We start from the raw sequence: 12,694 nt of genomic DNA, 5'->3' as shown, positions 1-12,694 counted from the left end.
CACTAAATCCTACACACTGGTGTGTTTCTGTTTCTTAAGTCATCTGCATCAGCACATCTTTTGTGTTAAATTTCCATTAGCCTTTTTTCCATCTGAGTAAGAACAGACCTTCATCTCTCTCTGAACTCAAATCATGTCCTTAGTTCCATTAATAACCTTTGCATCTCAGCAAAAACCAGATCAGTGCTCTAAGTTAATCCACCTGTCTGGCTGGCTTAATGACGTCAAAACATCAAAAGTGAACCGTGGCCAGCCGGCCACTTGACCTGAGACATGTACTGATCTAAACTAACTACTAGCTAATGTTGAACAATGTCCTTGCTATGCCAGGACCTGCACATAAATTGGGATGCCAGAAAAGAAAGAACACTAAGAAAGAGGGAGCTGCCAAAGGCTTTAGACCCAAATAACAATGTGATGACCTTTTCAGCTCAGAAAGCTGCTACCAGCCAGGATGAAGGTGAACAATAGCCAGGAGGCTAACATTACAGCTAACATTGTTAGCTATGTTATGTAAATATGTTTTCTATATTTTTCTATACACCTTTTTATAAAATGTGTATTTGTTTCCAAAAGAGTCTGAAATTAATTATTTTGTATTAAGCCATTATAAACAGAAATATGCTAGTACAACTTACAAATTAACAATAGCCGGCACCATCATGGAAGTCTGAGAACGGGTTTTTGGGTTTTTTTGCCATTAATTGATAGTGACAGCTGAAGAGTGACAGGAAAGGGGTAGAGAGAGAGGGGATGACACGCAGCGAATGGCCGCAGGTCGGATTCAAACCCACGGCTGCTGCAGTAAGGACTCAGCCCTGGTAAATGGGGCACCAGCTCTACCAGGTGAGCCCCTAAGAAGAGATTCTGCATAAATAATGACCAAAATATATAACACTTATTGAGACAGACATTTAGTCTACTACTAGGAGTTAATTAGACGTGTCAACGAGACCATCAGCATAAATAAAGAAGGATGATAAGACAGCTTTCCAGGAGTGAAGCCAAAACATCTCAATCCCCCCTGGCTGACTGCAGTATAGGTCATAAACCCCGCCCCCTCCATGTTAGCAAATCATTCATTCATTGTACATGTCAAATACATTTTTCTTAAAGGTGGTTTCTTTTAGGTAGTTCTTATCACGCTGATGTTTGTTCATTTTTCTGAACAGTTTGGTTTTTAATTTGTTATTTGCAGCTATAAAACAGGGTTTTCACAACATGATTGAGAGCTGAGCCCTGCTGGCAATTAAGTCAGCCAGGTGTTTGAAAGGAGACCTTGATTCCGCAGTGCCAACCCTGATCACATCTGCACAGACTCCGGTCTGGAGTCTAGTGAAAGGTGGCAGTGGCCATATCCGGGATATGATGGCTTCATTTTTGTACAGTAGGAGGAAATGGGGATGCAATGTCCATCTTTTATATGTTCATGGTTAGCTGACCAGATATTATAGTAAGTCAACTAACAAGCTGTATAAACACAATAGATACAAATGAGTGTCACCGCTTTTTTCCAGTAATTGTCTGGGACTGACCTGTGTATAATGAAGTTGTGGTGGAGATACTCCAATCCTCTGAGCAACTGAAGGACAATACACTTGACCTGAAAAGGGAGAGAAGAAAAGAAAGTATTCCAATGCAGACTACACAAACTGAACCAGCAGTTAAGGAGTCATGCAGACCAAATGGTGATGTCTTGTCAAGCGGAGGAAGTTACAACCAGGAGTCACTGAGTGCATTGGAAGGGGCCCTCATAGTTTTTTGTAAATGTAAATGCTGTTCTGCATAACATATCTTTATTTTTTTCCTTGTTTAATCTTTATCAGTCTTGTGACACCTCAGATTTAACATGGGACATCATGGGTCCCAAAAACAAATGCTGGTTTTGTGGGTGAATGAGAGTTAAAGGAACTTCACTGTGTCCTACCTGAGCCTCAGAGAATGGTGTCTGCATGTTCTCCAGCAGACTGGCCAGGTCCTGTTCACAGTAACTCATCACCAGAAACAGACTGAAACACATAAGAAACACACAATTACAGTTAAAGAGATGATCAAGTTTACAGTAAAACAGTTTGTGGTGACTGAAGTTACAGCAACATGAACGACTATAGACCTTGCAGATAACTCAAATAGTCCAGATTGTGAATAGTTACATAAACATAAAAACATAAAATACACCAAGCGAGGACACAACTAGTAAAGTATTATAGTTGTTCAACAGTGAGAAGTCTCTGTTGGTTTATCAAAGATGCTAGCAAAGCAATACATCACGTCACCTATTGGTTTGTGAAGTTCCATTTTGAAGCCTCGAGTTCAGTATTCTGGCTGTCTCCATGTCGTTTTTTGGAGCCAGCAGTGGTGACTGAGGCAACTTGTTTGTATCAGGAAACAATAGTGGCTTGCATGGTCACACATGTTTTCATATCACAGATAAAAAGTACGCTAAAATATGTGAGAATGACCTGTCAATCACAAGGTAGCTACGCCCTAAAGCATACCCTGCTTTAAGGTCTATTTTACTCTAAATGGGAGTATCATTTACTAAATGTAGTGCTGTTTACCTGAGTGTAGTTTCAAGACGTTTTTTTCTGTTATCTCATACTTGTTGACTTGGTATTTGCACTCTGACTTTTGTCAGACTTGGCCATGGTCTTGACTGAGTCCAGCAATATATAGTTGTTGTATTTTGGAAGTTCCTCTTTCAGAACAAAATGGAACGCGCTTGTTTAGAAAACAACCATTGGTTTAATTTAAAATCCATAGTAACCATCTTGGCTGCCAAAGCTCAGCTCATTGGCAAGGGCAAAAGCCATTTTTTTCTGACTTGGTTTTGACTTGGACTTGAACCTCTTTGGACTCAGTTTTGAGTTGGTCTCAGCTAGTCCTGGTCTCAGCTAGTCCTGGTCTTGGACTCGGCTAATAAGTCAATTGAGAAGTTGGGTCATTTTTTAATTCCATTACATGCAACCGGGCTTCTTTTTGCTACCAATGGAGCTGCCGCATGGTGGCCATTAGAATTAATGCAGGTACGTCTGCATTGTCCTCATTTCTCAGTCCCAGAAACTCCATCCACTATTTATTAAACAGTCTATGGTTCAGACTCAGATACTCAGATATAAGATGAGTAAACTCTACACACCCACAGATTCCCAGAAATCCCCCCAAAACGTCCTGATTCATCAACTAATTTTAATCACACAGAAACATTTTTATTTGTTTATTCCGATGTTCCTTTTTTACAGTAGCAACAGTAAAACAATTATTTCCTCCTCTAAACAGTGTTGGACAGCAGAGGGACATTAATGCTCACGCACACACACACAGACACAGTTCCACCTACTGATTAGTAGCTCTGATCTCATATGTATATATTTTATTTCAATAATAAATTATGTACAATTTTGTTGTAATGAGAGACAGTGACAAGAGAGACAGAGAGCTTGTGTCCCAGTCATTGATGGTCGTTGGTTGGGGTCGGGTTCATGGATCAGAGGATGAGAGGCACATTTCGGCCCCTCCAAATGCATTGTGGGATGCACCCAGAGGGAATGCCCGATGAGTAGGGAGATGGGCGGCGGAGTTACCACATGTAGGACTCGTCGTATCTGTGGAAGAACACAAGAAGGAATGTGTAATTGCTTGTATAAATTGTTAACATTACATTACAGGTCACATGACTCCTTCAGCTTATGTGTGTGAGGGTCTTTACCTTGATCTCTGGTCTCTGTTGCTGTCGCCACCAAACAGCAGCTCTGCAACCACATCCTCCTGAGCTGAACGCTTTCCATACCTGGGAGAGAGCCAAGAAGAGCAGTTTTTAGCCATCCTAGCGGCAAATGTATTGACATGTAGTGGATGGATTTCCATGAAATTTAGTACAGATATCCATGGTGTCCAGAAGAGGAATCAAGAGGTCTAAATTATATTAAGGCTTAAAATTATGCATAATTAAGGGCGTGGTTGCTTTGAGAGGCAGCGACCACACTGAGCTTCCCAACGGCTCTTCATAAACCTATGGGTGCCGTCACAGAGGCTACGTCCATATACAGTATTGCACTTAATATTGATAGATCGATTTAAACAAAACAGACGGTGGTCGAAATATTGAGTTTTACTCACTAATGGGTCAAAACCCTGGATCCTACATTTCCCATAACGGAAATGGATACTGGATCTTTTGATTAGATATTCCCTGCCTGCTAAATGCCATCCCCTGTAAAACTCCACACCTCCAGTTTGTAACGCAAGTTTCCTGTTAGAACCCCAATTACATCACTATGACCCTCACAGGCTGAGCAGCCCTCCTCATGACTCATATGACTCAATTATGACCGTTACGTGTAAAATCGGTTGAAATCTGTGACTGAGACAAATGAAAGCAACTCTGTTTTTCAAAACTGAGACTTCTTTTCCCATGACACTTTGCTTCCTGTCTCATAGAGGAGCCTCTTTAAAATCTTCGGTTTTGGTGGTCATGGTGGTTCACTGTGTGAAATGAAGTGCAGAGATTATGTCATACATTCTGACATATTCAATACAAATGTGTCTTTTTGCCTTCTTGTCTCTCTTTGTCCATCATCTGTGTCCTCCTCTGCCTGCCTGCCTTTTAATATATTGGTTCACTTCCCATCACTTTATCCTTAATGCTTTAATTTCACAGTCAGATTCAGACTGTGCACGCAAGAGTGTGTGTGTTTTAATGCTGGTGTGTGTAAGAGGGTGTCTTTTCCATGTGTGGATGAGTCTTACGATTCTCTTGATAAGGAAACCAGGGGCTCACAGAGAGCCGCAAATGCAAAATCACAAAGCCGTTTAACAGAAAGTTTACTTGATAATGTGTGTGTGTGTGTGTATGTGTGCATGAAATAGCGTTATTCCACACCCCTGCAGCGCGACCTGCAGCTCCTCTGTTTTCCCATCAACCACCTGTTCCACCTCCCCCTATGACCCCAGCACCTAATCTTATGCTTCGTTACACACACAGAGGTCTGTGTTTGTGTGTGTGTGTGTCTTGCCTGGAAGGAAAGCAATCGAGCAGCTCACCCGCCCTGCCTCAGCTGTCACACAGTGCGACGCATCAGGATGTAAAATGTTACCCCCTCTGATAATGGCCCGTCTGGACCCATATATCTCCCTAAGTGTCCCTGGTTGGTCCTGCTCTTTATTTCTATCTGTCTGGCCGTCTTTCCCTGTCTCTGTATGTCGGCTTTCTCTGTTCATGTCTTTTCCTGAGTCTTTCTTGCTCTCTCTTTCAAGAGCCAGTTTGCCTCTTCTTGCCTGTTGTTCTATCCAATCTTCATGGCAAGTGTAAGCAGTATAATGCCGAATAGCTGAGGATTTTTCTATTTTTTTTAATGTATGAAAATGTATTGGCTACTTTTTTCATAATCATTTAATTATAAGTTGTTTTTAGTAAACATCAGCTGTTTTGACAGTTGCGTTTGTGGAAGCTGAGTAAATTCAACTGGATGGTGACATTTGTATAAAGAAGATGGATTTAAGTTACTCTATTCAGATCAATTCTGTTCACACATTTTAATTAAGTTTGTAGCAATGCTGCATATGAGTGTACTTCAATTAACTGAATGGAATTAGTACAATTAACTTAATTTACACAAGTTATTTTAATGATAAATACTTTAGAGTTACTTCTATACTTTAGAGTTACTTCTACTTAAATCAAATATCTTTAATGCATTTGATTTAATAAACTTAAATGGTTTCCTCAAACAGTTTTTTAATTTTAACTGTGTTTTACAGTGGAGTTAAAGCTGAAGTATTTCCAGAAAAAATACAGAGGACACGACCTCAGTGGTAGCAACAGCTCTATTTTCATGCCTTTAATAAAGAGCCCACTATAGTATATTTGTCCAATTATAGAATGCTATGAACTGCTGTATATAGTTATGCACCAAAGGACTGCACTGACAGCCCAGATCCATTAATTGAGAGCACAACCTAAAGCACACAGCCATCACATTACCCAGCATTTTATCTGATACAGCAAAACCTTCATAGAACCATGAGTTCTCTTATCACATATGTCTTCATCTGCAACCGCCGGTGAAATGTAAAAACGTTTAACTTGAAACAAATTGACTTTCTATGGCATTAGAAGTCTTTTTTAAACTAAGTATCTAAATATCAATGACCTATTTGGCTTTCATGAATAAGACAAATAGCTCAGGAGCCAGACTGCTTCAAATCAAAAAATATGCCTTCTGACATTTCCATACCGACTTCTATACCTGCGAGCAGCAGGCCTCGGCTCAGGCCCCACTAAGTGGATTTGGGATTCTTTCTTGGGTCCATCTGTGCTGATTTTATTGCTCTGGTCCCGTTGATTTGGAGGCCTGGAGGTTTTGGAGAGTGGCCAGTAATCTAATCTACTAAGCTCCTGTGTGCTGGCAAAGGGCTGTGGGGGTTGAGGAGGGACGGAGTGCATCACACATCGACAGAGCTCTGGGCTTAAGTATGAGCGGGAAACTCATAGAACTCGGTCACTATAATGGCTTGAATAAAGCAAAATTAAATTTGGACTAAAGGAGCAAATGGGAAGAAGCAAAAAAGACTCAGTTCAGTTACACTTTTAAGACCGGAAAATAAGTTTGGGGAAGGGTTAGTTTAATTTTTCAGAATCCATATCCATTACACTGAAGGACGATGCAACAGACATACCTTTATATATCTTAATGAGGATCCTCCATAACCGTAAGATTTATCTTTAGGGACTGTATGGAAATTATTATGGAGGAAGGGGTGAACAGAAAAGAGTTTGTCAACTTTATTTTAGCTAAAAGGAGGGTAGTTTAGATAGACTAGGTATTTATTACTCTAATCAGTGATTTATACTTTATTCCCGTGTCAGAAGACAAAAAAAAGGATTGCTGTGGGTCAGAAGTGTCCACTTTACTCATTCATATTTATTAGTCCTTTATTGCAAAAATAATAATGTGTCTGGAATATTTGGCAATTTACACACTTCCAGTGAGTTCATCCAGTGCATTGGGATATTGCTATATTAAATGATTGATTTGGTATTTTATTTAAATCAAAACATTTGGAGGGTCAAAACAAACATTCAGTGAGCCTTCACTGTGCCATGTGCTGTATATGTACTGTATGTGTGTGTGTGCATACCTCTGCCTGGTGATCAGATTGATGTAGTGTCTCAGGGCAGTGTAGTACTTGGCCAGCTCTTCAGGTGGGGCGTCTTCACCGGGGTTCTCAGGTTTGGGGGGGTAGGCATCGGCCAGTGTTCCCAGACACACCAGCACACACAGCACTACGGCCACCAGCACCGTCCAGGGCTTCAGCATCATGGCCATCTGTAACAGGGCAGCAAGACGCAGGGAGTTAGGGAGGTTAAATGAATGTCTCAGTCGATTTTGTAATGTATTTTTTTTTCTATTGATGGTTAATGTGGTAATTGCAATGTGGCAAACTCTTGTTTTCCGTTGTATCATTGGTCGAAGTGATGAAAAAGTTGAAAATAACTAATGTGTTTTGTTTCAAAAAATCAATAACTAAAAGAAAATATCGCCTCCTATCACAGATGTTTGATTGAATTAATCCCACGACACCTCTTCTCTAAAGGAAATTGAAAATGATAGAGGCAAAAGGGCTGATAAAAACTTTCTCTCTTTCATTTCTAATGAGAAAAATGGGCGATGTGTGTCAAACCTCCCCTGAGGGGCACAGGGTTGTCATTTGTTTTCACCAGAAAATGTCTGCTCAGGCTCAGTTGGCTGACGGGTAAATAGAGGTGTTTGAAGCAGCTAAACAAGTCAATATGTATCATGTAAAGAAAAAAAAAAGACTCTCCGGGCTGCAGATTGACTTATTGTCAGACTCCCCTGGCTGAGTGTTGTTTAGTTCCTGAGGAGGAATTGACTCCAGTGGAGGAAACTAATTTCACACATCATCAGGGAGGCTGTTGGGTTGATGATTGTTATGAAATGGAAATATTTTAAGTCATAAGAAAATGTAAAATGTGTTAATGATACTCAGTTTGCTGTTGGAACAGCTGAAATTCCATTCTAGTGTATTAAGAGGCAATTGTATATTTTCTTTTATGTGAGCTTTACGACTATTATTATTATTATTATTATTATTATTATTATTAAGACTCCTACCATCACCGCTTCTACTACTAATAATAATAATGGTTAAGATTCAAGTATTCGTCGCCTGTCAAAATCTCAGTTTTCTTGGCTTCTCAGTTGAGAAATCAACTAAAAGACAATCTCGTAATCACTGGGCTGACTGCTCTGTGGTTCCAAATGACCATATTAAAAGTACATACAAACAGAAATAAAATAACAACTTGCCAGCTAATTGCATTTTCTGAAAGCTGCTATAACAATAAACTATACCTCTGATCCATGGCTCTCAGTCCTCCAAACGTTATTGTTGTCATTTTAACTTAATTTAATCTCATATCATTTGATAGAGTGTGGTGGCTAATCTACACAAATATTCATGGGGCGGCCAGAGGGCAGCAACAATCACATTTATCAGTATTTGAACTCACTTTTATTATTGTGGCACATTAGTAAAGCACTGAATAGAAATATCTGAAGTTGGCATCAGAAATCAATAAATTGCTTTATTTCCAAATCTTCATACGTTTTTTCCCCCAAAACATGCCTTTTTTAAAATTAAACTTAAGCCTATCAGTCGGTCTAAATTGTGGCCATAACAGATCAGTTTATTCATTTTCGTTTTTCAACGCATTCTTTTTAAAAATGAATCTACATAAATGAGTTCTATTTGACAGCATTTGACACCAAACTGGGGTGGCCGGGCATTTTTTTATGGGTGCCGCCCCTGTGGCTAATATAAAGTGCTTCTGATGAAGTTACAATGTGAGAAAGCCTATTTGAACAATACAACAAGTGAACTGTGTAATAACTTTATTATTATGACTACTAAATATTTGCTTGCTCTGCCCACCTGCACAGTATCTGCCAATTTTGTTTTGAATGCGTAAACTACACTCTTTCTGCTCTTTTCATTTCGCTTTTGCTCTCCTTGTTGAGTACAGAAGTGTCAAAAATTCAGCAGTCTGAACAGATGGGGTCAATGCAGGTCTGTACCAGTGCCAGACCCAAACAGTGCCAGCGGACTCCGCAGCAAGTCACCATTAAAACTGCCTAAAATAATAATAATTATCAAATCGTTTTCATTTCTACGTGTGCAGATAAAGTATCCCGATTACCTTATTCCTTCAGTTTTCTAATCTGTATCAAAGCGTCTGAGTTGTGAAACAATAAATAACGTGTATAATATATAATAACATCGTTATTTAATATTACCGTAATGTATGTAATCCCTCCTCCTATTCTTAAAACCCTCATGCAATAATAAATACAGCTGCGGGTGTTAAACTTTTTACAGATTAAGTCGAGTTACACTGAGCAACAGGTCCCTTCTGTCTGCTCTCATTCCTCCGCATTACAGAGCGACTGCAGGTTCACAGGATGAGTTACAACTGCGCTATTTTCGACTGCAGCCTGCGGTGTTTGAAACAGAAAAGTGAGTGTATGTGACTGTCTGCATATAGCCGCAGTGAGGAGACCTGACTGGCATCGGTCTGTGTGGTTCGGATCTGGCGCTGTCCGTGGTGCTGAACGGCTTCACCTCAGGTAGATGAGATTTTACTCAAACTTCATGCACAAACACGACCTCAGAGCTGTTAAGCGCACAATTTAACGCCGCAGTTAAACACTGAGGCCCAATGTTGTGTTTTTGCCTGATGAAACAAGTGTACTAGCTGCCGTGCACAGAGTTGGTAGTTTTAAAAAGTCTCTGCTAGTCGCTCCTAAACATGTTTAGAGTTCCTTAAATTGTTGTCATGCACCAATGCTTTTCTTTTTTTTTTCTTTTTTAGCTCACTTTAGGTTTAACCTGCAAACTGCGCACCCTGACAAGTCATAAATAAAGTTGGAGAAACTCACTGAACTAACAGTCTGACTGCAAAGATTGTGAGCTTTTTTCAGTCGATGGTAGATAAAAATGTTTTTTATGTACAAAACTTTAAGAAAAAAAAAGGCTTTGGCTGAACAAAACATTTAACATATCAAGAAGGCTTTTATTTAGAAAATCTTGCTCACAGAAATTCTCTTCTATTCGGTCTGCAGGTATTTCTAAACTGTTAAGAAAATCCGTCCAAATGCAGTTCTATATAGTATTATGCACAGAATACGGTCTATTAACACATCTTTATTCCTATTGGAGTTAGAGTCAGAGTGCGAGGACTTACTTTGAGAAGACTTTGGAAGTTACAGGTAGAGGTCGGAACCACAGGTGGTTTTTCACAGCAGCGGAGGTCTCGTTGGAGCGATTGTTTTCTTCGATCAGTCTTCACTCTGCGGGTCGCTGCACCTTGGTTCCAAACTCCAAACAGAGGAGATTTATATAGCTGAGCCGAACCGGAGGAGGGAGGGGTTGCGCCAAGGGCGTGCGTGATTTCGTGCGTGTGTGAAGCAAAAGGGTGGGTGAACAGGCCGAATGCGTCAGATGGTGATGATGGAGACATTACTCAGTCAGTCTTGTGTTTTTGATGGAGTTAACAGATGACATTTTGGGCCATGATACTCAAAAGCTGCATCAGTGAAGGGAAAAAAAGAAAGTTTACTGTGGATTTCCATCTGCTTCCTGAAAATACAACCTGCACCCAAACTGTGCCATCAAGACAGCCTCTCAACCTATGACCTCTCTAATAAGGAAGGAGAAACAGCAACATCTACATGGGAAATCAATGAAATCTATCTTTACATGTCCAAATCTCTCCTCCATATGAACTGTTACATCTGTGTTTACTCAGATGCTGTTTGTGAGAAATGCTGCAACAGGGATACAGTTTATCATGAGAATAATGTCACTTTCTTTGGATTAGATTGATAAGTGTTGCCACTTTATAGTGCTTTGAAAGAATATTGAGTTGGCACATAAATCTGTAGAGGCTGCATTTATTTTCTCTTTCACACTCCAAATTGTGAAGACTTATTTAAAGAAGATTAAACAGGGTGCCCGTTCAGTTCCTGCCACTAGGCGGAGCTCTGGTCTTTATAGGCAATAGTGAGGCTGACAGACAGACAGACATGAAGACATTCTTTGGAAAGTAGTTGCGTCAGTGTCAACAGGGACGCGTGATGACGCAGTGCCTCAGCTCTCCAAAGCCTTGACGCACGAACACATGTAGACTGTTTGGTTTCATGCATCACATTGTTTCGTGGCCCCCCTCAGGTATCCATCTACCTCCTACGTGACCTCCTTTCCTTTGTGGTTGTTTTATTTGATATAATGACATCAGTGTTCTGCCGCAGGAGCGTGTAGCTGCTCTGATCGTCCTCTTCGGTTGCAGACCTACAACAGCCCTCCATGTGTCTGCAAGTCCCATGTCACCTTAAAAATCTGTGAATCTGTGGTGTTCACCTGGTTGACACGTGTAGTGCTCTTAGTGCTGTAACATAATCCCCTGGAGCCTTCCAACTCTGGAACATCATTTGACTTTCAGATAACTTCACAGCGTTAGACTTCACCTCTAAAGAGAGCGCCTTGGTGTCCTAGAGAGCGTGGGTTGGGAAGGGTCTGAACCCTGATGGATCAGCCTTGTCCTCAGGGTCTGGGGACTGATCAAGGTGTGTTACTAGATCTCTGTATCATCATATCATATCATATCAAAATAAATCATGTTAGACCCAATTTGTAATCTTCTGTATACTCTCTGTATCTTTGACAAATACAAACCTGTCACCACCTTGGATAGTATGATCGTTTTGAGCATTTATTCCAGTGGCAGCTACAGGGACCTCCGTAGGAAAGTATAAATAAGATAAAATGATCATTTGCTAACCGCCTCTCCTCTGTCAAGTTTTCTGTTCTCACACAGTGCATGCAGTTTACAATTTGTGGAAGATGCAACATCAGAATTCGTAGTGCCGGCAATCAATGGTTCCTTGATTTCAAATAGATATAGAAAAAAGCAGAATTCCATTTTTAGTTGAAGTCCATCAATTTTGTTTGTTTAAAGGTTTTATTATCGGAGGTTAAGCTAACGTCAGCTCTATTTGATTGAAAGTAGAGCTAACGTCCTTTTGACGTTTTAATGTTTCTAGCCGACTTGTTTTAAAGGGGAAACCTTGTAAAAAGATTTTAAATATGCACTTAAACATTTAGGAGGATATATTGGAAGAAATATTAATGGGTCTGTTTTCATTTGTGAATGATCATCTGAAAAAGAGAATCCAAAATGCGGCTGCTAGACTTTTACCTAACATACGTTGCAGGTCAAACATAACATCAGTGTTAGCCAATCTACATTGGTTACCCGTTGAATGTAGAATTGATTTTAAAAGGATTTTAATTACCTATGAAGTACTACAGGCTGGCTTCACTTTGGAGTTATTGTGTTCTCTAGCTTCGGCGAGATCTTTGAGGTCTACGACCGAGGCCTTCCAGCTGTCCCTAGGCTTAAAACCAAAGGTTGATCAGTGATCAATCAGTTGATAGTTTTAAATAGCTTCTAAAAACATGTAGACACTCTGTGCTATTGGGTGTTTTGTCTTCTAAGCAGTTTGAATTGCTTTTTTGTCTTTTAATACTGTTATCTCTTGTTCTAAGGTTGGCGTACAGTAATTGTTTCAAAATGATATTTATATATTTCTTCCATGTTCTTACACACTGCATG

At 40.0% G+C, this 12,694-nt stretch overlaps 1 protein-coding gene across 1 annotated transcript; it reads right to left on the bottom strand.

The window, feature by feature from the left end:
* Positions 1-3,286: 3,286 nt before the first annotated feature.
* Positions 3,287-10,376, bottom strand: pyya (peptide YYa). The gene is made up of 4 exons (XM_035655240.1): positions 10,265-10,376; positions 7,141-7,328; positions 3,710-3,790; positions 3,287-3,605 (listed from the first exon to the last, which is right to left on the bottom strand). The coding sequence occupies exons 2-4, from the start codon at positions 7,326-7,328 to the stop codon at positions 3,581-3,583; spliced, it is 294 nt and encodes a 97-aa protein (XP_035511133.1). The 5' UTR covers positions 10,265-10,376; the 3' UTR covers positions 3,287-3,580.
* Positions 10,377-12,694: the final 2,318 nt, after the last annotated feature.

This window comes from Morone saxatilis, unplaced genomic scaffold (genome assembly GCF_004916995.1).
Source record: "Morone saxatilis isolate NCDOM2014 unplaced genomic scaffold, NCSU_SB_2.0 Contig14, whole genome shotgun sequence".
NCBI lineage: Eukaryota > Metazoa > Chordata > Actinopteri > Moronidae > Morone > Morone saxatilis.
Note: the sequence above shows the minus strand (reverse complement) of the source record. Positions and strands in the feature narration are given on the sequence as shown.

Coding starts and splice junctions, on each gene's coding strand:
- pyya (XM_035655240.1), bottom strand. CDS start 7,328: ATGGCCATGATGCTGAAGCCCTGGACGGTGCTGGTGGCCGTAGTGCTG. Junction 3,791..7,140: donor AATCTGATCACCAGGCAGAG/GTATGCACACAC, acceptor GCTCTCTCCCAG/GTATGGAAAGCGTTCAGCTC. Junction 3,606..3,709: donor AACAGAGACCAGAGATCAAG/GTAAAGACCCTC, acceptor GTTCTTCCACAG/ATACGACGAGTCCTACATGT.